At 35.1% G+C, this 24,891-nt stretch overlaps 2 protein-coding genes and 2 long non-coding RNA genes across 9 annotated transcripts; 2 read left to right on the top strand and 2 right to left on the bottom strand.

Moving 5' to 3' along the window:
- Positions 1-10,996: 10,996 nt before the first annotated feature.
- On the bottom strand, positions 10,997-12,016 carry LOC149988163 (uncharacterized). The gene has a single exon (XR_016505595.1). It is a non-coding gene; the product is annotated as an uncharacterized LOC149988163 (long non-coding RNA).
- On the bottom strand, positions 10,997-16,243 carry LOC112288848 (uncharacterized). 4 transcript variants are annotated; one of them, XR_016505594.1, is made up of 11 exons: positions 16,004-16,243; positions 14,955-15,033; positions 14,718-14,797; positions 14,472-14,538; positions 14,203-14,277; positions 13,609-13,896; positions 13,319-13,498; positions 12,892-13,076; positions 12,595-12,645; positions 12,293-12,436; positions 10,997-11,963 (listed from the first exon to the last, which is right to left on the bottom strand). XR_016505594.1 is itself a non-coding variant. In XM_024533498.3 (9 exons), exons 1-8 carry the CDS (start codon positions 16,077-16,079, stop codon positions 12,899-12,901), a joined length of 1,023 nt encoding a protein of 340 aa, XP_024389266.1. In that variant the 5' UTR covers positions 16,080-16,243; the 3' UTR covers positions 10,997-12,436; positions 12,892-12,898. The 4 variants fall into 4 exon arrangements, 1 of the variants encoding a protein (XP_024389266.1); XR_016505593.1 differs by lacking the exon at positions 12,595-12,645 and having other exon boundaries at positions 10,997-11,401; positions 11,579-11,963; XR_016505592.1 differs by lacking the exon at positions 12,595-12,645.
- On the top strand, positions 15,096-15,900 carry LOC141045929 (uncharacterized). The gene is made up of 3 exons (XR_012218524.1): positions 15,096-15,237; positions 15,496-15,608; positions 15,761-15,900. It is a non-coding gene; the product is annotated as an uncharacterized LOC141045929 (long non-coding RNA).
- Positions 16,244-18,420: 2,177 nt separating the features above from the next.
- LOC112288880 (putative AC9 transposase) lies at positions 18,421-22,644 on the top strand. Of its 3 annotated transcripts, none has more exons than XM_024533574.3 (4): positions 18,421-18,547; positions 19,425-20,707; positions 20,960-22,166; positions 22,274-22,644. In XM_024533574.3, the coding sequence occupies exons 2-3, from the start codon at positions 19,583-19,585 to the stop codon at positions 22,160-22,162; spliced, it is 2,328 nt and encodes a 775-aa protein (XP_024389342.1). In that variant the 5' UTR covers positions 18,421-18,547; positions 19,425-19,582; the 3' UTR covers positions 22,163-22,166; positions 22,274-22,644. The 3 variants fall into 3 exon arrangements, with proteins under 3 accessions (XP_024389342.1, XP_090110504.1, XP_090110503.1); XM_090254378.1 differs by lacking the exon at positions 18,421-18,547 and adding an exon at positions 18,574-18,696; XM_090254377.1 differs by lacking the exon at positions 18,421-18,547 and adding an exon at positions 18,617-19,277.
- Positions 22,645-24,891: the final 2,247 nt, after the last annotated feature.

Raw genomic sequence — 24,891 nt, 5'->3', positions numbered from 1 at the left:
CACTCAGTTGTGAGGTAGTTGGTGCGTGGAGGGTCGCTATATTTAACCCCTAATTATTACAGGGACACAGTATCTTTTGCAGACACGGCACAGAATGCAATTCGCCGGCATGTTTTTGCCATGATCTTACCTGTGATGACTTTTTGCAGAATTCCCTCATCTCATATTTCATGAGTGAGAATCTCACTAGCACCCATGTGAACCAGGGAAAAACTAATTGCAACCTCTGTTATTGTTAATGATTTTCTGTAAAGCCTGGTAGGCCGTAACTGGGTTAATGGTGGCATCTCATTTTCAGCAGAGGGTGTCAGGTTCGATTCTTGTCCCTTCGACAACAGAGTTCAGTATGTCTTGTAGCGTCTCTGAAGTGGTCTGATCCAACAGACTCATCAACTCCCAACCATCCAAGTTTGTCAGTCTTCTTAAGGATTATTGCCAAGGTTACTGAACTTAAGCATCCAGGTTTCAAGTCGCTGTGGTTGCGGAATGGTGTCAGCTTTTGGATGGTTGCATCAAGGAAACTTATAGTTATGAACTTATTTCTTCTTTTGATCAGTCCCCTGCTTATCCCTCGGGCATGTGAATAGTTGGGTAAAAAGAATTAATTGAAAATTGGGTTTTTTTTTTTTTTTTTTTTTTTTTTTGACATGTAGTAACTCCATTGCTTGTATTAATGTAAATAATGTAAAATGCATTCTATCATTGTCTTGCAACTGATTCTGTAGGTAGAAAATAGAGTACTAGGATGCATTATGTTATTTACTTTATGTTGGTTACTTCATGCATTATATTGGTTACTTCACTATGGATTATGAATGTAGGTTAGGTATAGAGTGCATTATCATGCTTTTTAGAGTGAATTTATCTTGTTTAATTATATTATCTTTCTTATATTTTAGTGTATTTTTTGTCATTCATGTTCTATTTCATTTATTTAAAAAATTGGAATTAAATTCTAGTTGTTATTTCGTTTTATTTTGTATAGTTCTTTATAGAATTTTTTATATTCAATAGTATTTGTGTATATCATCTTTGTAACTTGAAACTCATTTTATATTTCATTTTGAGATATTTGTGCATTCTGTTGAATAAAGATATGTCACATACAGTCTTGTTAGAAGGGGCCAAATCAAATTGAGCTATTTAAATTGAATCAAAAGAGAAGTTGCAAAAAACAAATTAGGCTTTTAAAAAAGATTTCTATTGCTTGTAACTTCTATATTCAAAGACCATCTTACATGTAAAAGAAGTTGTCTAGTTGCAAATTCTATCAATATATCTTAATTGATAGATTTAATAAAAGAAAATTTTAATGTTATTAAAATAAGAAAATATTAAGTTATAGAATTTATTACATTTTTTTAGTATAAAGAATAATTTAGAAGGTTTTGTAAGTAACAAGACTCTTGTTAAATAAATAAATATATATATATATATATATATATATATATATTAGAACTTAGTAATTTTTTGAAGCACTTTTTATGATTGGTTTGATATATTTATATTTAGTACTTCAAAATAATATCTAAAATAGTCTTTTATTTATAAATATTATTTATTAAAAATTTACAAATAATAATTAGTAGGTAGAAGAAGCATAAAAAAGAAAACTTATTTTTTTAATAAATTATGTAAAAAATAGAATTTATATCAGATTTGAATTAAAATTTACTATAAATAATTACCATGGTGTGGTAAAGTAGTCCTAATTTTAATTTTAAAATATTATAAAATTATAAAGATTTTATTTAGAATGTATTAATAACTTTTAGAATATATCTTAAAAAATTCACAAAAACAATGAATCACTTTGAAGACCATTATGAAGAACTAGAATAAGATTTGAAATCCAAATTAGGTTTTGGGATTATTTGGATATATATAATCACCATGGTAAAGTCAAAAAATTTCAAAACATTCTTTTATTAAAAAAAAAATAGGTTAAGAGGTTAATGTTAAGAAAGTGAGTATATATGTTCAAAATGGATTGTGGCACTTTGGAATTAATTAGGAGGATAAAATTAAGGACTTGGGGCTCCTTTAGGACATTCTATACAATATTTATGAGCTTCAATGAGTTTCAAACTCTTAATCACATAATTGAATTTTCTTTGAAGTAAATCCTCATTGCTTACCTTGCCTATTTTTTACTTTCCATCTTCAATTTTATATAGTGATTCTAATTTTTTAAACATCAAAACCATAAAAAAATTAACTATCTATTTTTATTTTTACCATTTATTAAGTAAAAATCTAATAAATATATCATACTTAATTTTAGACCATATGAATTCTTTTATTATTTTTTTACTTATTTTTATTTATTTATCTTTTTTTTTATTGTGCTAATTAAATCTCATAATTAATTTAAATTAAATCTTAATTAAATCTACCTTGTAATTTATATTGAAAGATGGATTTTACCTTCATACCAATCTAATTCAATTCTAGCTTGATAATAATCTTAAAAACTATGCATTATAGATTTGGAGATTAATTGCTTATATTATAGATTTAGGAATTTATATCCTTATATTTAAATTTTCTAAAAAAAATATTGGCAATTATTTTTAATATTAAAAATAAGAAGGTTTATAAGTATATTTGAACAAATTTTATAGAGAAAAGTAGTATCAAATACAATTGTTGACTAAATGGCTAAAAGATGTAGTTATTGTGTTTTTTTAAAAAATACTCTATTATTGATTAGATGCAGTATCTCCTTCTTTTGGTACAAAATACGAACACCCTAATAAGACAATTGATCAATGTTTTTATTTTTTCACATGATATGTAATATCAAATACAAATTGTAGCAATATTATGCTCTAATAAAAATAAGCTTAGTAACATATTAAAATACAAGTTGATGCAAAATATTGAAGATTATTTTTATTAATATAAACTATAATTTGATTAATAACACCTTATAGAAAATATTGTCATTTTAAGAATAAAACTATGATACAAAGAAATTCTTTGTCATATATCTTTACAAAAGTATAATTTATCCCAATCTAAATCCCAATTACTATGAATAAATTATAATAATTTAAAAATAGAAAAAATTAGATAATTAAATTTTATTTCAAAGATAGCTTAATTAAGTGGTCAAAGGTTTGAACCTCACAAAGATTCATAAATGGTGTGTAGGATGTCTTAAAAGAGCCACAAGGCCTAATTCTTATCCTTCTACTTACATCCAAGATGCAACAACATATATGGAACATATGCATCTCTCTTCTTATAATTATTATTCTTATTATTGATCATCTTATTATCTATTAATAATATGTGTGTATATATATATATATATATATATATATATATATATATATATGTATTTTTTTAATTTTTAATTTATAATTGGTACTTGAAAAAATCCTCAATTAACTCAAGAATCTTGTGGTTCTTGAATTATAATGGCCTTCTAATGTTGTAAAATCATTTTTATCAAGATCTTTAAAATATGTTCTAAAATTTTCTAAAATATTTTGAATAAATTCTAAATAAATTCTAATAATATCCTACTAATTCTAAAATACTAACATTATTTTTTTTCTAATTTATTAAACTTTATTAATTTTTTATAGTAGTAAAATAAATTTAAATCTACTAAAAATATTATTTTAAAAAATAATTAAGCAAACAATCTGTTTTTTTTTTAATTTCTTGTATCTATTAATAAATATTTATAATTTAAAAAATATATATTATTTATGGATAGAAGACCAATTTAGACATTGATCTTAGTAACTAGACATAAATTATTAAAATTATAAGAAAACAATTAAGATAATAGACTCCAAAATTTATTAAAATTTTATTTTTATAATTTTTTTATTAAAGATATTATTGTAACTCATAAGAATTTTAAATTTCCAATGAATACTTGAATAATCAAATTAAATTTCAAATCTTAAGATTTTCTTATCTAAACATCATTAAAAAAAAATGATAATAATTAACATGAACAGGTGGAACTTACAATCTCATAGTTAATATTAGCTATTGAGAATTTTCTTTAATAAAGAGCAATAAGATGAAGCCTATTATTTGTGTCCATTCATGAGAATTTTTTTTAAAAAATATTATTTTTTTAAATAAATTAGTTCAGCAATTATTGAATGAAGATAGATTACAATATTCAGATTTTACAATGTAATTTTTTTTTGAATGAATTATTTGATTTAATAGACTTATTGAAAGAAAGATCAATAGATAGAAAGTAAAATTAATATAAACAAGAAAAATTGATTAAATAAACTCTAATCAAAAAAATTACTATTCTAATTTTAAAAATTGATATTCTAATTTTAAAAATTGATAATTATTGTGAATGTTTTAGAGAATGAGAGACAATAGTAGCTAGAAGTAATATGCACATATGTGTAAACACACACACACACACACACATACATACACACAAGAAGTGAGTTTATTGATAGGATTATCTCCTCTATATAAAGAGAAGGGAAGAAGATAAATAATGTCTCTCCACTACATTCCAAACAATGTAGCTACAGTAAATGCTATAGACTATAGTAAATAGCATGGAGAGTGCTGGCTATATTTAATGCTCTTAATACTCTTCTTCACTCGTCATAATATTTATATGTATAGAATTGTGATCTATACTTTTTTGTAATCTCGTAATATCAATAACTATTGTCTTATTAAAACCTTATCTAGAAAAACCTTATTATAATTAACAATAAAACCATAGATGAAAGAAAAAGAGTACAATATTATCTCAAGAATTCATTAACTTTCTTGCTCTGGAAAAGCAAGTCTCCACATGCCAATATTATAAGTAAGTTGGCAATGGTTGCACAAAGGGAGAGCTTTGGTGAAGAGATCAGCAATGTTATTTGCAAATTCAATTTTCTTGATCTTAAGTACTTGATCAGTAATCAAGTCATGGATATAATTAAAATACTTTGGATCAATATGCTTTGTCCTGTCCCCTTTAATGAAACCAATTTGTAATTGTACAACACAAGTGCTATTATCTTTATACAAGATAGTTGGAGAATCATCATTTGAAAATCAATATGTTGTTTGAATGAATTTATCAATTCATTGCAACCAAATACATTCTCGAGGTACTTCATATAAGGCAATAATTTTTGCATGGTTGGATGAAGTTGTAATTATATTTTGTTTCACTGATTTCTATGATATTGCAGGTCCATATCTTAAGAATATATAGCTTGTGTGAGATTTAGTTGTTGCAATATCAGATTTATATCTTATATTAGAATATCTAACTAATTTTAGATTTACAGATCATGTATAGTATAATCTCAAATCTTTAGTGTCTTTTAAATAATGTAGTAAATATTTGATGCTATTCCAATGTCATAAAGTTAGACATGCACTATGTCTTGTAAGAACACTAACTCCAAATGTAATATTTGATTTGGTAGATGTGGCTAAATATAAAAATGCTCCAATTGTTGCGAGGTATGAATATTGCTCTTCTAATATTTTTTTATCTTCCTTGTACAAACGGTATAAATCATGACCATCACGACCACATCCAATCATTGGTGTAGACAATAGATAAGCATCAATCATATTGAATCTCTATAAGTTTTGTCTAATATACGTTAGTTGGTAGAAAAAAATGCTACCATCTATGACATACATAATCTGAAGACCAATGCAGAAAGTTTTTTTTTTTTTTATATTTTAATTTCAAATTCACATATAAGTAGGTTAGTAGCTACAATGCATATAGATCTAGTATCCACTAGGTTAAGATCATTAACATATACAACGATGATCACAAAACTAATTTTATCTCGTTTGATAAATAAACAAAGAATTAGCGGATCACTTACAAACTTATTTATAATTAAATAATCTTGAAGATATTGATACCACATGTATTTAGATTTTTTTAGACTATATAAGGCCTTGTATAATTTAATACCATGATATTATCTTGGAGTAGGTATATTTGGAGTTCTTGTTTTCAAACTAGGTGGAACTTTCATGTAAATATCTACATCGAGTAAACCATACAAATACGTAGTTACTATATCTATGAGATACATCTCAAGGGTAGCATAAACTGCCATTCCAATAATATATCGGAATGTAATTGGATCCATGACTAGAAAATATATAGATTTATAATTTATGCCAAATCGTTGAGTAAATCCTTTAGCAACAAGACAAGCTTTATAGCGAAATAATTTGATCTTTAGCATCTTGCTTGCATATTAATATCATCTTATATTTCACAAGGCGAGAAGTAAGACTATCCACAATTGGACCAAAGACTTTCTTCTTATGCAAAGAAATATCACAATCACCTTATGTTATAGCTTTTTTCTTTCATAGTTGCTTATATGGTCCATGACTCCTTTCAATTGTTGATGTTTTAACTTGAAGTATATTTGTTAGTGGTATTGCAATACAAGCACGCTCATTTTGAGCCTCATTAATTGAAATTCTTGTAATCTGAGGCACATCATTGAAGTCATGTGGTGTTTCATTTGCAATCCGTTTTAAATACAAAATCTTGGTAACTTTACTTTCAACCAAAGATGTTTTAGGATCATGATTTATTGTAAATGCTTCTAGTGCTCCAAATGCAAGTATTATATTTTTTTATTGACTAAATACTCCTCTTAGAAGAGATGGAAATATGTTCTCTTCAAAATGGCAATTATGAAAATATGCATGTAATAATGTGCCAGTTAATGGGTCAATTATACGAATAATATCTAGTGAATCAAAACCAACATATATGCCTTCTCGTCGATGTGCTTCAATGGTATGCCATTGATGTTTTGGTATTGGAATCCAAGTATGGCAATCAAATATCCGTAGGTAAGATACATTTGGAACACCACCTAAAATGAGTTCTTATGGTGTAATAATTTCAAGAGAAGAAAGACAGTGGCATGTTAATGTTGCAACATGTAAAACTACATGACTCCACATAGATGCAGGTAAAATTGCATGAAGAAGGAGTGGCTAGGTAATGAATTACATATGCTTTATAAATGACTCTGCAAGTCCATTTTGAGCATATTCATATGGAATACAATATGTCAATTCAATCCCTATTATAGTACAATAGTCTTCAAAGGACTTTGATGCAAATTCTTTTGCATTATCCATATATAACATTTTGATAGGATAATCAAGATAATGTACTCAAAAATAAATAAGCATAGATATAATATTAGAAAATATCATATTTTGAGATGTTAATAATGAAACATGTGATTGTTTGCTTGATGCAAAAGATCAAAAAATAACAAAATGGTCTAAATATTGGATTAATAGGACCACAAATATTACCATGCAACCTTTTAAGCATTGGTGGTAATTCTTGTGGAAGTTTCCAAATTGAAAGCCGAACAATCATCTTGCCTTGCACACATGCATGACATAATTCTGTAGAATTTGCATTTGCATATCGTAAATTATGTTCAATTATATATGAAATTATCTTCTAAAATAATGTAGATCTTAGATGTCCTAATAGTCCATGCCAAAGAAAAATGTAACTCTCTATTATAGATGATACAAAATTAAATATAATAGGAAGTTGGATTGCAATCCGATATAAATCATTTGTCTCAGTTAAGACTTTTTTTACAACTTTATGGTTCTATTCAAGAACCAAAACCTCTTGCTTATCTAGAATTAGAGTTGAGAGGTGATAACCATTGGCATACACATCTCAATAGCTGATGAAACTTCAAGGTGCTGAGGGTGCAAAAATTACATGTTTACATTTTATGATAGAGCCTGCATGCAATTTTATCATTATTATTCCCTCTTGGAAATGAAACGCATTTGTTCCAGCCATAGTCATCAAATTTCTAGTTTGCCAAGTTGAAGATTTTTCAATTAAAAATATCTATGTCATAGGATAGTATGTGTTGTTATAGAATCAATGAGCGTATCATTTGATTCATAATTAGAGGTTTTCTCATTCATATAAGTTTCCAAATCATCAACACCAATTGAATCCATTGATGCATCTATAGTATAAACTTCACAAGCCTTAGCTTGAAGTTTCTTATTTTCTTGGAACATTTTAACAAAGCATTTTGAAGTATGACATGCATGTGTCAAATGTCCAATCATTTGAGATTTATGGCAAGAACGCATCTCCAATTTTTATTTTCTAGTATAATTAGTTGTAGAATATTTATTCTTTCTATATGGATGGAAATGGTCACGAACATGATTGACCTGGTGTTTATGAGCATTTTTTTCATGTTTATGTAATTGTTTCTTAGACTTTAGAATATTAAGTGCATGAGATTTTGGAACCACGGTTCCAATTGGATGAGCTTCTGTATTACATAAAAGTAGCTCGTTTTGTTTCTCTACAAGAAGTAGATAGGACATGAGATCAGGATGACTTTGAAATTTCATATTCCTATATTGTTGTGCAAACACATCACATACGGGAAGAAATGTAGAGAGATTTTTCTCAATCATATCTTCTTCAAAGATGCTTTATCCACATAATTGTAGTTGTGAGACAATACAATACATTTTACTATTCAAAGCATATAAATTTGGAAAATCCAAGACAAATAAATGTGTCCAATCATAACATACACGTGGAAGGAAAATAGTCTTTTGATGTTTAAATTTAGATTTAAGATTTTCCAAGAGCTTGGTTGAATCTTCTATTTCTAAATACTGATGTTGTAATGCAAGTACAAGATGTTGACAAAGGAGAAGAAGTGCTTTCCAACGGATAGCAATAGGAATTGAAGTACTTATAGTAGAAGATTCTTCAAATGAGATTCATCAAATAGTTGTTATGCAAATAAATTTGCTTTTGCCATTTTTGCCCATAATAGGTAATTGTTTCCATCAATAGCGAATCGTGGAAATAAAAGAGTTTGAAAATGTTGGGATGCAATGGTGATAGTTGAAAACATAGCAGAGATAGTTGAGGATGTTGAAGCATTCATTATAAATAAATCTGTGAACAAAAAAATATCAATTCAAGTAGAAAAAGTTTTAGTAAAATATATCTTAGAATGTAAAGCCAAATAGAATGATAAAGTTAAAACTTGAAATCAAAAATGTTAAAAAAATTAAGATTTTTTTTTTTTTTTTTTGTTTTTCACAAAAATAAAGATTTGTGGTGGATTGCAAAAAGATGCGTCAAAGCACGGCAGTTTAGTGGCAAGGTGCGGCAATTTGGCGGCAATCAATGATAGTTGGTGGCAACAACAGTGACACAAGACAACAATAGCAATAGCAGCACAATAACAACAGCAGCAACAGAGGACAGCAACAATAGTAATAGAGGACAACAACAACAGTACAAGGAGGGAAAAAAACAATTAAGAAAAAATGAAAGAAAAATGCACATAAGTTTTTAAGAACTAAGAACCAAGACTAGAGTATAAAAGCAATTGTGTTGATAAGGTATTGTGAATGTTTTAGAAAAAGAGAGACAAAAGTAGCTAGAAGTAATATATTTACATATATAAACACACACACAAGAAGTGAGTTTATTGATAGGATTATCTCCTTTATACAAAGAGAAGGAGAGAAATTAAACAATGTCTCTCCACTACATTCCAAACATTGTAGCTACAGTAAATATTATAGACTATAGTAAATAGCATGGAGAGCAACGGCTACATTTAATGCTCTCAATAGTAACAATCAATAAGCTCAAGGACTTTTACCAATATAAAAAAAATAAAAAAAATAAAAAAAAAAAATAAAAAAACAAGTATAAAGATTTTTTAATATGTATAAATTTGGCTATGGATAGATAGATGGATATATTTGTTAAGAAAAACATTTCTTTAAATGGTTAAAAGTGGAAAGAAAAATATTAACTAAAAGTCAAAAATAAGTTATAACCATATTTCTAAAGTATTATATTGTTTTCATAAGAGACTATAAATATGAAATACAAAAATTAACCAAAAAGAATCATTTTAGTTTTTTTTTTTTTAAATTATAGGAGATTCAAATTCAAATACTATGTTATAAAGTTTACAAATAATAATAAAGATTGTCTTGAAATAGAATAAAACTTCTTAATATTAGCCCAAATTATAATTCACAATACAAAAAGCATCACTAGGATACAAAACATAATGACACAAAAAGAATTAATGAGGGTGATTAAGAGAATAAACAATTCCATGATTGTAAAGTAATTTACATGGAAAGGTCTAGAAATGGCAGAAAACTAGAAATGCTTGAAAAGTGATTTGACCATTTGGTTCATTCTTTCCGACCATTCTAGTGGCTACAAGTGCACACTAGATTCATGGCACGGTTGGAGAGGACTCCGAAGTTTCCAGTGCATCCTTCCTTTTTTGAAATGGCGTCGAAGTGAAATTCAAGGATCAGGGATTGAGCACAAGAACACATGCTTACAACTTGCACGTTCACTGCAAGCTTGAGTTGAGAATGCACCAAAATACTCATGCACGCAGTTGTTACTGCTGACAAAATCTGAATACACTCACCTTGACTTCATATCCTTAGCATCAATTTCCCCCTTCTTACATGGCTTAGGTTTCTTTGTGGTAAAGGCCGAATCATGTAGTCCTGCTTATGCTGCTCGTGCAACTCCAGCTTTACATAGGCACTAGTGCACTATGAAGTTATGAGGTTAGTTAATCTAGACGAGTAGCATAGATTAACACTACATGAACACACTTAATAGGTTGATTTTGATGTTTTGTCAGTGAAGCCATTCGATAATGAAAGATAGAATAGGGCCCAGGAGAATTTTTATAGATAGACATTGCAGTGGGTTGCAGTTTGGCATTGAGATTCAACCTCACCTGACTTATTGGAGCATGAACATCAACACATAAAAAATGGAATGACTGATTGTCCTTCGATTGAAACATGATCAGTCATTGTCATTAACCATGCTAACACTTAACACTAAAACCTCCTTCAAAAAGTTCGCTACACAAATATCACACGACATCCAATTATATTGACAGAGTTGGAGGTAGAGGTATACTTAACAGCATAAATATTTATAACGCATAAGAAAATAACATCTATTTAAATTTAATCTATAAGCAAATGTGTAACCATGTAATTTACAAATTTCTCATTAGGAAGCCTAAATACATTGCTAAATCATACCAACGTAGACTAATAACTCACTCGGATGCGCACCGGACGGCAGCAACTCGCCTTCCAAGATAAGGTAAAATCGTCAGATTTTAGACTGCGCAAAGCTCTTACCATAGGATCTGATGTGGTCACTCCACACATGAATCAAAACGGTACTCTTGGCACTGCCCATGACTGCAAATGAATACCTTCCCGTTTCTTCAAGTATAATATCCAGAGATCCTCGCCCATTCCCTACTCTTACAGGTCGAAACGCCATAGCCGGCCGTTTACAAAGATAAACCTGTAACAAACAGCATTCTAAAAGCCTCTATATAGCGATTATACCAAAAAAGTTGTCTCTAGGAAGTTCCTAGATTAACACTAAAGCAATCCAGAACCAAACTGTGCAACAGCCTTGGGTAGATATTCTTTACGCAAAAGGGTTAAGCAAAGCAAACAACTAAAACAAAGTGCATACCTCCAAAAAACTGCTCCATCCCTCCATTGTTCCAGTAAGATATGATTCCCACGACAATCGGTCAGATACATTCACGTACTATACTTACTGAAACGAATCGGTAAGGCTGCACAGAACCGCTTAATGATGCCCCACTTTACTCCTGCGGCTGCGTCCCACCTAGGAGGGAAAAATAGGACGGGAACTTCCAGCGAATTGGCACAATAATAGAAGAAGCTGACCAGCATTATGAGCAAAGATCAACTTTACTGCAAATTCACCGCCCCAAGTAACTCCCAAAAAACCAGCAGCAGGCAGCGCAGCAGTCCCAAGATCAGCAGCCACCAGCCAACACAGCTCAGGTGCCACACCAGAAATATGGCGTAATCCCACGACCCCACTCGCACTACCACAGTATCGAGAGAATGTGAACAAATCAAACCTTACCGCGTCAGACATTGTATCACGGAATCTGCCGATATTCCTGACCTTGATGTCTCTTATAAATTTAGTCGCCTAAACTTTCTTTAGAATAGAAAAATAGAAGCTAGTTTCACTCTAACATCACTTCCAAGTCTTTGAAACACAAGTGAAAATGTTGCCATAATTTGATGCTGGAAATGTAAGTTTGTCTAATTTATGTCCAACAATGCCAGATTCCTATCCAAAACACTCTTTTACTATGTTCACTAGTGCATACTGAGAAAAGCATATGAACCAGGTCGACAAACTAACCAGCCAAACAAATCCACAACGGCGAAACTTAAAGTTGCTACTCCCTCTCACAGTCTGCACTCCTCAGTCAGCTGCTTGTCATGCATAGCCAACTCTAATCACTCCATCACTTCCCAAGTGCTTGACCTCTGTATACCACTGTAACTGCAGTTCAACACACGAGCAAACGTCAATACAAGTGTCATATACTTCGAATTTCCCCAAGATGAATTTCCACAGAAGTACAAGAAGACTTCAAAACCTTAATACCGGACTGAAAAAAATAGGGTTCAGTGCTAAACACGAGCATGTTCAATGCACACCTTTAAATTAAACTCAGGTAATCCGAAACCAATGCAGCAGCGCTCAACGATCTGATTAAGCAAGAGTTCCAGTTACTTACTAAATTGCTCATCCTACGTGATCTAGGACACACATATGTATGCCTAAGGGCCATAATCTACATCTCTTACGGTGGAAAAGCCTCTGCAACTCTATTCTACCGTGCATAGTATAAATCCCTCACCACAAACATTCTCTATGTATGTATGTAAGAGAACCGACAAGGAACAACACTGCAGCACACGGGGAAAAAGAAAATTAGTCCATGGACGGAGTACCTTGTCATCAAGCTCCATCAGACTGAACTGGCGAAACACTGCGAGGAACATCAGGTGAACGACTGGGGCGACGCTGCTCCGGAGACATGCTACCCTGAATTGGTGATGGTGAGCGACTTCGAACTCCTGGTGAAGCCGACACTTGGCGAGGAGGAGAAGCTTTGTGATCAGGAGATTCACTACCCCTGATTATGACACAATATAATAATGACTCTGAGATTCTTATATACGTTTTACGAAAGCAGCCTAGCTTCCGTAACACAGGATTACCGATAATAACAGAATCAGAGCCTGACCAGCAACCGCGTTACGTCTTTTGATGTAATCGTTTGAAGAAAGATAGCCAGAATTGAACAACTCTGCACTGAGATGGCGTAAAAAAGCTAAGAATATATCGGCTCGGCAATGAACTGGAGAGAAAATTCACCTGGAAGGATCCATGGAAGACATATTCTGAGTCCTTGCATCCGCTTCCTTCATAGGCTCTTCGATTTCTGACCGCTTTTGAGGGCTGCGACTCAAGCTTCGGCTGGGACTGCGACTAACAGACCTGTTCCTTTCAGGACTCCTACGCTGTATCCTTCCTGAACCACGTCCTCTGCTTGGGCTGTAGTAGAATGACTCACATCAGTTTACCCTGATCGGAATTGATGCTCAAAGACAAAACCTGTTCAATTAAGACAATTTAAAACGTAGAGTTTCGCACTTCATTCATACCTGTCACTAGCACCAGGTGAATCGTTCGGTTTATCAGATTCGCTGCGAGACGATCGCTTTACGTCCCTATCCGCGCGACCTCGACTGTGGCTACGACTGCGACTAATGCTACGAGAAGCGCTGCGACGCCTACTGTCACGACCCCTTTCTCTATCCCGCTCTTCGCCCCGGTACCTATCATCACGATCGCCACCTCTATAACTCTCCCTTTCATTACGATCTCGGCTGTGACTATGATGGTGTGTGTCCTTCATATGCCGATCATCCTGTCTGTATCTCCGATCTCGACTGCGAAAACATCGAGAGACGAGTATGTTTAATCGGAAATGAGCCCACCATAGGGAAACTTCGACAAAGCAAAATGAAACAAAAAAAATTAGACGATTAACTCTTTAAAAGATACAATGATCACGGCATGTGATCTGAGAGAAAAAATCACTAGAAAGTACAACAAACATGATAGATTAATGAACCCAAAACACAACAGTACGTAAATGGGTATAGAGTGACCGGATAAGTACAGTCGAACATGTGCAAATATGAATGAGTACCATTGGCTGGAAAGTCATTGTAAAACAAACATTGGTTGCATACCTTGAGCGTCTTGGGCTATGACTTCTGGATCTGTTACCCTTCTTCACAGTGGTGTCTGTGATCCTTCCTCGATGACTGGAACCCCACCACATCAACAACACCTCCAAATGATCACGCATACCTTTAATAAAAGCCGTTCATTGAGTAACATGAACTACATGACAAGAAGTCACGCAAAAATACGACATAATTCAATGGAATCTTCTATGTTCAAAGAGCAACTCGCCAACTAGGGTTTCATTTTCGGAACACGACCACTGGAGACTCACATTGGCTCATCATTTCGACCGTACTTGGCACTCTGCACCACAATGTTTCTTCCATCGACGGCCCGGCCTGTGTCAAAATAAATCCAACGTACAGGGAATTGGAAACCTGCTTCGGAGGTGCATTAACTGTTCCAATGCGGGAACGTGCTAGCAATAGCTCCCAAGGAAATTACCACAATATCCTTACGTTGTAGGAAAGATTCAAAACCAAGAACTAGTTCATGAGAAGTGAAACAGAAGGATAACCATCCAAACGCTCAATCGCTTTTTGTGCCTCGTCCGAATATTTGTACCGCACAAACGCAAAACCACGAGATTCTCCAGTACTACAAAAAGAAACATGTCAGTTGCCTTTACACGACTAAATACTAAAGCCAGAGATACAGATAGGCAGACCAAATTGACTCCAAACGTTGCCAAGCTAAAGCACCCAATACTTTACAACCTACAGAAGTCCTCTGAATGGTTACGTAAAGTCCTTACCGACGATCTCTGGGAATAAAAATGTCCACCACCTTGCCATAGCGGTCAAATAATGGATAGAGATCATCAGCGCTAGTTCCTGACATATAACAGAGTAACATGTCCACCATAATCAAGATTCTGTTCTACAACTTACATGAGCATGTTAAAAACCAAATTGTAATGTAACCTCATACTTTATGAATTGAAAAAGAAGCAAACTGAGAAATAAGCACGAGAAAGGACACGAGGTTGAAGACAGATTCGAACAAATTAAACATGAGTAACTTCGCATCAGAGCTGGGTAAGCCTAGTGATTAACAATATAATCTATATTGAGTCCAGTTGGAAATTGGAAACAGAAATTGATTGAAAACGACAACCTCAGAACTCGGCTATGGCTATTCAATCTATAGTGTAGAAAATTGCTTGACAAGAATTCAGGGCAACAGTAATTGAGAAATTCGCAGAATACGTAATCCAACAGCACCTTAAAACACTTGAAATTTCTCGAAAGCATTCAAGATTCAAAAAAATAACGCAACGATAGATACTATTACAGGGATTTACCGTAGAAAAACACTACCGAGGAGCCAATCGCTCTAGTTCTGAACCTAAAAAATAAGCTGGAATATGATACAAAAGCCTCACCAATGAGTGACACTGAAAATAAACGTAAGCAATGGCCTAAAACCTACACGGCTTGCATGAGAATTGTGCTTCGTACCTAACTTGAACCATGACGAAAGTAAAGACATATATATATATATATACACACACATATACACGCACCATCAAAGTTGATGATAATATAACCAACGCTGCAGAAGCAGCTCGTGCACGAGACTCGAACGAGCAACACACAGCGAGCACAAAGCTCGTTATACGGATTTTTGCGAGAGAGCATGGCAAAAACCTAGCGTGATAACGACATACGAAACTCACCTCCGACTACTGAAGAGCACACAAACCTAAACCCGCCACTTCAACTCGACAACCCCGCAAGCAACAGAGAGAAAACCACGAGATCCAACGGAATGCAACACACGCGAAAAGAAGAGACCACATACGAAATGTGATGTTGAGCACGAGCAACGAGTACGTGTCTCTAATATCGGGCGGGCCAGCTCTGCCAAAGTGAGACATGGTGACTACCCCCGGAAGCGGCTCCTCTCGCTCCGACAGCAATGCCAACTATAAGAGATGAAAAAACGAACAGTCGGTGGGGCGCCGCAGCAGCAGCACACACAGCGTCTGCGTGAAGGAGAGCACGGCGGCTGAATCGAGAGAACGGGGGAGGAGCACGCAAGGAAGAACGGGCAGGTTGAAGAGGATGAGGGGGGGCCATAGCCATTGCCACCAGGTCCGCCACAGCCCGCCTTCCTCCCACGTCCGCAAATCTCCTTGCGGAAGGTCAGGATCTGGACAAGGACCTGTGTCCATGAGCTCTGCACCCACTCCATTTCCACCCACCCCTCCCATGCCCGTTATGCCAACACGGTACAGGGAATGAGCGGTGCAGATCTCTGCATCCCTTTAATTTACAGCATCACCATCCCGTGCCCGTTATGTGAGCGCGGTACAGGAAATGAGCTGTAAAATTTACTTGTATTTTTTTCTATTTATCACTCACATACACACACAAAACATGTAAATAAAAAAAATTGTTTAGAAATTTTTATTACTTCTTTTCCTTCTCATTTCAATCTTTGTGCATTAGTTGTTTTAAAGCTTGGTAATTCTCTAGGGCTTTACGTAATTAGTCTACTGGAGATTACTTTAGAAGAGTTTATGATTTCAAAATTATGAGAGTGATTTTGGAAGTTGTCTGACTTGGTACAAGGAGAAAAGAGCAAAAGTGGGTCAATTTAAGATCTATCTAGGTTGATATAATATTCCTCACTATTTAATTTATTATTGATAATAATACAAAAATGTACTAAACAATTTGTTTATTGTATAAGGATTATCTAAAAAGTACATAAATATGTAAATATAGTATTATAACTATAAGGTAATTCTAATTTTTCCTTTTCACATCAAACATGGACAAAATTTAGATGTCTAAAATATTTAAAGTTTTAATAACTTGGTCTTAACCAAAATGTTTTACATATTATATTTCTTTTCTTTATTTTTTTTAGTTTCAAGGTTTAAAAATAAATAAATAAATAACATGAATGAGAATAATCCTTGCTTTGATTTAAAATATCTTATATATATTTTTTTATTGAAAGCAAAAGAATTAAATGATAGTAATATTTTTGTTTTTATTCAAATTCCATTTTTTTATTTCGTGATTAGGTAATTATTAACTGTAACAATGTCAAAGTTTTGGATTTGAGAAATTTATGAAAAGCATTGAAAAAAGATACACACAAGATTCAAGCTGATATAAACAATCAATTAATATTTCTTATCAAAGTAGTTTTAATTTATTTTATTTTATTGGAGAGTAAAAAGTAAAAGAACAGATTAGAAAATGCATCCATACAATAATAGTACTCTGAATAGTTGTCATTTGTTCATTATATCATGTAAAATTTCTGTTATATTGAAAATCTCAAAATGTAATTTAAAATTATAATTCTACATATGGTTGAACATGACTTTATTGTTAAGTAAACTTGAAACATGCCTTTTACATGTTTCTTAATTATTCTGAATATGGCAAACCAACAATTTTGATCACTACACTATTAGAAAAATAATTCATACAAGATAAAATCATACATGAACACACAATTGTATATACATTTTTTTGAATTTTTTCCTTAACAAATAAATAAAAGTAAATCGTTACATACATACATACATACATACATACATATGGCCATAAAACATATATTGATTAGTTCAAGAAAATAAATTTAAATACCATGTTTTTCAAATAAACATTTATGATGTATTTAAAAGCAAAGAGAGCAAGAAAACCACCACATATTGCATGATCACTAACAAGATTTATTATTATTATTATTATTATTATTATTATTTAATTTATTGAAAAAATCAAAAGCTAATATGCTCATCACATATATATATATATATATATATATACATGGAAATGTTAAATAGACCCACACATTCTATCCATCACGAAGAAAAAAAAAAAAAAAAAAAAAAAAAAAATCCTGTTAGTAAGTCTGCAAGCGTTAAAAACCAACCACAGTTAAAAACCAACCACATTCTTCATCGAAAGTGGATCTATTTTATTGTCCATGGGAGTGGTTCTCCTTAATGTCCCTGGTTTCGAACAAAGTAATGTCAAAATGCCCTTCCAGACATTCATTCCACCACAAAGCATAATGTCCCGGGGTCCGGGCCTTTCGAGAGGTATCAACCCGGGCGCAGCAAAGCCGTCAAGATGCGAGAGGGGAAAGGACGGCAGGGATAGCACGTGGGACGGGCACTTCATCTCGCAGATACCCACCAGGCCAAGGGAGGGGGCGAAGGGGGGGGAGGGGGGGAAAGGGGGGGAACAGAACAGGGGTTTGAGGGGCAGGGAGGGCAGGCAGCCAGGCATAACGTCGCCGGGCTTTGCACCGCACCACAAACCCCAGGGTCTTGCGAGCAGCGCGTCTGGACGCTCACTGGAGCCGGGCCAGTCAAGGGTATGAACATCTTCTTCGTCGTCGTCGTCGTCACTTTCTGTTTATTTATTTTTTCTTTTTTGTTTCCGAATCGAGTGAAGTTCCTATGAATTCGTTGCTTCGTCTGCGCGCGATGCGCCTGGAAGTCTCCATGAATCAAGTTCTCGGTGGTTGGTTGCTCCCATCATCCCTGCAAATTTTCGTGCAGCCTAGTCGGCCGTTTAAGTCTTTACGATCGAGTCACTGCAGGTTGCGAGGTTTATGTTTCGGCCCATTGGAAACTACATTGAAAAATCAGTGACGACATGTCCGCGCGGGTGTCTATGTGCTGATTGTTTTGAAAGCTTGGGGGTGGTGTTTAGCACGATTGTTGTGGTAGAGCAGGGTTAGGGTTAGGGCGCGATGTGTTCCGGTAGTTGGCAAGATAGGTGGTGTTACGGTAGCTCAGTCTCGTTTCAAACTTCGGTTCGTGAATCCGGTTTGAGGTGATAGAGAGTGAGTTTTGAAGAGTGCTGGAACGAGTTGTTTTTATGGACAACGTTTTTCATTGTGTGACCCGAGGGTCGTGTCCGACATCAGCTAGTTTAGCTGTAAGATGCCATAGTCGCTTCTCTCCATCTTTGGACATGGTTGAGTGCTTTGTTGAAAACGTGTCTCACTTATGAGGGACAAGTTCAGTGCAGAAGCAGCCACATTCAAGTGTAATTTGAAACTTGAGGAGTATAGCTTACATGTCGTCACTGATTTTGAGGTGGACATGTTACGGACTTATCATGTTCTTTTCTTTTTCTTTTCTTCGTTTTTTTCTTTTCCACTTCATCATTGTGCTTTCGAATACTGCACGGACTACTTTAAGCTCTCACTTTGTGAAGGGACTCGTTATTCATCCATACTACAGGTTTTGGCAGGCGCAGGTGCTTGTCCTCTCAAGTCTGAAATTCCTTCCGTGCAAGCGTCAACTGTGTCTGGGATGTTCTCGGCAGCTTTTACTGGACACGGTGCTGCACCGAGTAATTGGATTGCTGTGTACTCCTTACACTGTCTAGTTTCTGCATTATGGCCGCTCTCAATTCAAACTCCATGACTGAAGGACATGCGTTAGCGCCCGGTGATGGAAGTAATGCTGTTGTGATTTCCTCTAGGAGTGCAGAAGATTCTGAAGAGGGGATGATGGAGCAGCTTACTGCTTTGGAAAATCAGCAGGCATTCTGGAGGGTGTACCACCGAAATTCCCCCACATGGGCATTCTTCACAACGAATGATAGCTGTGCTGTAGACCTCGTCAAGCCTCAGCTTATGAGATGCATCGTTTGCCATCCTAGCAGAAGGGAAACACTGGGTCTCCGCAGTACACGTTGTCGGAAAGGCGTGGTGCTGTACAACAAAGAACATGGCACGTCCGCCATGAAAAGACATGTACATGCTGAGCACCCACAGGCTTTCAGCCGGTACAAAGCATTACGAAGTTCTTCTGAACCTTCTCAGGTTGCACCTCGTCAGCCTTCTAAGAAGAGACCTGGTCCTTTTCCAAGCCCATTAGCCTATGGATATCCAGGCACATTAGCTAATGTATATGCAGGCACCAACCCACAAAAGGAGGACGAGCAACATCAACAATTCCTTGAAGACTTGGCTTTGTACATTTTGAAAGCGTATCAACCACTCTCCAGTGTGGAGAATATTTGGCTGAGAAGGTTGTTGCTGAGTCAATGCCCTCGCCTTCTGTTTCCTTCACGCCTTGAGTTGTTGGATGCCGTGATTCCGAAGTTAGAGGCGAAGACATTGGAGAAATACGTCATTCCTGCTCTCACAGGTTGCACCACGGCTACGATGTCTTTTGATTTGTGGATGTCGTGTTCAGAGTGGAGCACCTACGCCGTAGTTGTCAACTTCCTTAACGATGCGTGGGTTCCTTGCAACGTCACTATTGGTCTCCTGGAGACATCTAGCATGGCAGAGGTGCCGTTAGAAGTGCAGCTGCAGGATATTCTGAGCCGCTTCAATCTCTCGACGCGTATAATTGCATACGTTAAAGATGAAGGCGGCAGCCTGGATATCATAACCTCAGCATTGGCTTCTGTGGCTTCTTGTGAGGTCTTGGAAATGGATGTACCTTACGCGGGCGCTTGCTTCGGCCATGCGTTTTCAAAATGTTGCGAGCATGCAACTGACAACTCTAAGGTCAGCTTAGAGCTAAACAAACCTTAACCAAGTATATACGTAATTGCTTTTTACTTCGTGCAACATGTTTTGAATAGATTAGTTTTATCGAATAACTGGTTTAAGCATTCTGCAATAGTCATGAGTTAGCTATTTTTTGATTTCCTGTTATCGTTGTAATAGTTATATTTGTACGGTCTTTTTCTGCCGAAGTTCACAAAAATGAGATTATAACACACTGCTTTAATTTGACTGGTGTGTGTTGTTTTCAAGGTTTGTGCTGGGTTTAGGGCGGTCAGTTTGAAGGATGTTCAAGGTTCTCTACAAAAATCCATTACGTGGATTCAACAAACTCGAAAAGGAAGGCAAGAATGGGAAAAGGTTTGTGCGGAGAAGCAGTTGCTACCGCGGACGTTGAAACCTCCTGTCAAGAAGAGATTTGCATCAAGGGCATTGTTTTTCCAGGAGTCCCTGCATTACGCTGAAGCCATCACCTCGTTCTTTACTAGACAAAGCCCTGAGCTGCAGTTCCCAATTCCAAGTTCACAAACATGGGCCGTTGCAAGAGCTGCTACTGAAACCCTTGTCCCTGTTGTTAAGCAGAGTGTTCTGAAGCAAAAGACAGGTTTCTGGTTCTTGTCCGAGGCTCTTGCAGCAGCTCTGTCTTTGTTTATTCACTTTCGACAAACTCGCTTTCTTGCCAGTGAAGTAGCCGCGTCCAATGGTGACGACTTTGATAGTGAGCTCTTGGATCTTAAGTCAAGAATGGAAGATGAGGTATTGGCTGTGCTTGAGCCTTTATTATCTTTTGCTTCAAACTTTTCGCGGCAGAACGCGCACAACATGCTGGCACTCATGTTGGACCCACGCTTTAAGGGGTTAGGTCTTGTGCGCGACTACGTCGGAGCAGATAAGGTTGTGGTTATCGTGTTAGAGTATGATAATATGGTCCTGCTACCCTTATTGATGCAGTGCTACAAGCGCTTACATCCAACAGCTCAAAGTCAGGAACCTGTTACCCCCATTTCTGAGAATTCCATCTTTGGAGCTCAAGCATCAGCGGAGGAAGTGATCTTAGAACAGTTGAAATCTGAGCTATCTTTGTTCAGAAGGCTGCATGTTGCTGATGGGGAGTACGACAGCCCCCTTGCCTGGTGGCGAAAGCATGAGAAAGAATTTCGAAATGTTGCCTTCTTGGCTCGACAAATCCTGGGAATCGTCGGATCTCAAGTTGAAATCGAAAACATTTTCAGCATAGCAGGTGTGATTCTTTCTCAACAGCGGCGCAGACTAGGCATAAATCATTTAGAAAAGTTGGCGTTTATTTCCAAAAACTGGCCAGATGAGCGAAATAATGCTGGGAAGTCAGAGGTTGAATCTATCGAGCATTTTCTGGAAATCGAGGACAGGATCATCGAGGACAATATCCACCTTGTTGAAGAAGCTGATCTGTTTGAGAAATCAGGCCCTCATTAGCAAGGTATGTTATTTCTGGTTCCTTTTGCTGACATTGTTCAGAATATGCCCGGGGTACTCAGCCGTGTTAATATCCTTGTTAAATTTAACACCTCTATTGTTCTGATGCAGGTTTCTTGTGCAATTACAATTACTTTTCCCGGCCAAACTTGTATTTATTTTATTCCGTTAGATTGAAGCCGTGAGTGTCGGAAATAATCACAGTACATGTTCCGAAGCGTGCGATCACTGCAAGAATGTCCGAACTGGTATAACTGCAGTAATGCCCTTTGTTGCATCCAATCATCACGTTTTTCAGGAGGTTGCTGATGATCAACCTCTTCAAGACATAAGCAGTAACGTAGAAGTTCTCTGTTCTGTATAAATTTTTGTTCTTCGCTCAATGGCATGTATTTCAAACCATCATGACCTGTAAAGATGTGCTTTCTGGTTCAGTTCAAGGACTGAAATGAGCAATACAAATCCAATTATTTCTTGTGGAATCCACTAAGTTCTTCACAAGTACCATGTAGCGAAAGTGAATATGAGCACCCCTTCAGAATATTTTGCAGTTTGTATTTGGTTCTTCTTGGTAAAACTCTCAAGCCAATGGAAGCTTGTCTAGGTGTTTAACCCCCTAAACCCTTCTCTCTAGGTTCTCAGTTTTCAGAACCAGGGTGTAGCAATTTGGCCCTCGAATCATGCATGTGTGGAAGAGGAATTATTCAGGTGCTGCAGGCAATATCAAAATCAAATTTCCTTTGCTAAGGAAGGAGAGCACCTAATAACAGGACGTTGCAGGCAGCAACACGTGAAGGCGGATTAGCGAAGGATGAGAACACCAATCTGTTCAGAAGGTCCTGCTGAGATCATTCAAGTTTGTCCGTGAAAGTTTGTTCTTAGCGTCTCTTCAGACACATTGGCCACCGACAGCGCTTTGTACTTCACCCTGGTAAGCTTCACCCTGCCTACACCCTGATTTTCTTCAGTCGAATGCCCACTCAGTCAATTTTGCAGAGAAACAACGTCGTGCTGAAGAGGTTTTGGTTGAAGTCAAGTGGCAGTCGCTGGAAAGGCCGCACTAGCACTCATTTGAGGATGATCTCATGTCCGGATCTCCAGTTTTATAGAAGAATTCTCAGGTCCTTAATAGCATCTACGATGCAGCTTCCAGGCCTGAAATGGTTAGCTTGCATGCGAAAACTCAGCAAGAGTAGCAGCAAGAAGGGTAGAGAAAAGCTTCGTGTCGTTGCGTTGTGTGCATGCTTATCTGTTGCACTGGCTTAAAACAGCTGAATCTTGTTTGTTCTGATAATACTACCGACAATGGCAATCAAATATAGTGTTGGACATGCACTGTGTCTTGTAAGAACACTAACTCCAAATGTAATATTTGATCTGGTAGATGTGGCTAAATATAAAAATGCTCCAATTGTTGCGAGGTATGAATATTGCTCTTCTAATATTTTTTTATCTTCCTTGTACAAAAGGTATAAATCATGACCATCACATCCAATCATTGGTGTAGACAATAGATAAGCATCAATCATATTGAATCTCTATAAGTTTTGTCTAATATACGTTAGTTGGTAGAAAAAAATGCTACCATCTATGACATACATAATCTGAAGACCAATGCAGAAAGTTTTTTTTTTTTATATTTTAATTTCAAATTCACATATAAGTAGGTTAGTAACTACAATGCATATAGATCTAGTATCCACTAGGTTAAGATCATTAACATATACAACGATGATCACAAAACTAATTTTATCTCGTTTGATAAATAAACAAAGAATTAGCGGATCACTTACAAACTTATTTATAATTAAATAATCTTGAAGATATTGATACCACATGTATTTAGATTTTTTTAGACTATATAAGGCCTTGTATAATTTAATACCATGATATTATCTTGGAGTAGGTATATTTGGAGTTCTTGTTTTCAAACTAGGTGGAACTTTCATGTAAATATCTACATCGAGTAAACCATACAAATACGTAGTTACTATATCTATGAGATACATCTCAAGGGTAGCATAAACTGCCATTCCAATAATATATCGGAATGTAATTGGATCCATGACTAGAAAATATATAGATTTATAATTTATGCCAAATCGTTGAGTAAATCCTTTAGCAACAAGACAAGCTTTATAGCGAAATAATTTGATCTTTAGCATCTTGCTTGCATATTAATATCATCTTATATTTCACAAGGCGAGAAGTAAGACTGTCCACAATTGGACCAAAGACTTTCTTCTTATGCAAAGAAATATCACAATCACCTTATGTTATAGCTTTTTTCTTTCATAGTTGCTTATATGGTCCATGACTCCTTTCAATTGTTGATGTTTTAACTTGAAGTATATTTGTTAGTGGTATTGCAATACAAGCACGCTCATTTTGAGCCTCATTAATTGAAATTCTTGTAATCTGAGGCACATCATTGAAGTCATGTGGTGTTTCATTTGCAATCCGTTTTAAATACAAAATCTTGGCAACTTTACTTTCAACCAAAGATGTTTTAGGATCATGATTTATTGTAAATGCTTCTAGTGCTCCAAATGCAAGTATTATATTTTTTTATTGACTAAATACTCCTCTTAGAAGAGATGGAAATATGTTCTCTTCAAAATGGCAATTATGAAAATATGCATGTAATAATGTGCCAGTTAATGGGTCAATTATACGAATAATATCTAGTGAATCAAAACCAACATATATGCCTTCTCGTCGATGTGCTT

This window comes from Physcomitrium patens, chromosome 11, assembly GCF_059467195.1.
Source record: "Physcomitrium patens ecotype Gransden chromosome 11, ASM5946719v1, whole genome shotgun sequence".
NCBI lineage: Eukaryota > Viridiplantae > Streptophyta > Bryopsida > Funariales > Funariaceae > Physcomitrium > Physcomitrium patens.
The sequence above is the reverse complement of the archived record's forward strand: the minus strand, read 5'-3'. Positions and strand labels throughout refer to the sequence as shown.

Bases quoted from the DNA above. Each gene is read 5' to 3' on its own strand.
- LOC112288880 (XM_024533574.3), top strand. From the start codon at position 19,583: ATGGCCGCTCTCAATTCAAACTCCATGACTGAAGGACATGCGTTAGCG. The intron at 20,708-20,959 runs GTCAGCTTAGAG...GTTGTTTTCAAG, and splicing joins ATGCAACTGACAACTCTAAG to GTTTGTGCTGGGTTTAGGGC.
- LOC112288848 (XM_024533498.3), bottom strand. From the start codon at position 16,079: ATGTCTCACTTTGGCAGAGCTGGCCCGCCCGATATTAGAGACACGTAC. The intron at 14,539-14,717 runs GTTATCCTTCTG...ATTTTGACACAG, and splicing joins AGCGATTGAGCGTTTGGATG to GCCGGGCCGTCGATGGAAGA. The intron at 13,499-13,608 runs GTATGAATGAAG...ATTCTACTACAG, and splicing joins TCACCTGGTGCTAGTGACAG to CCCAAGCAGAGGACGTGGTT.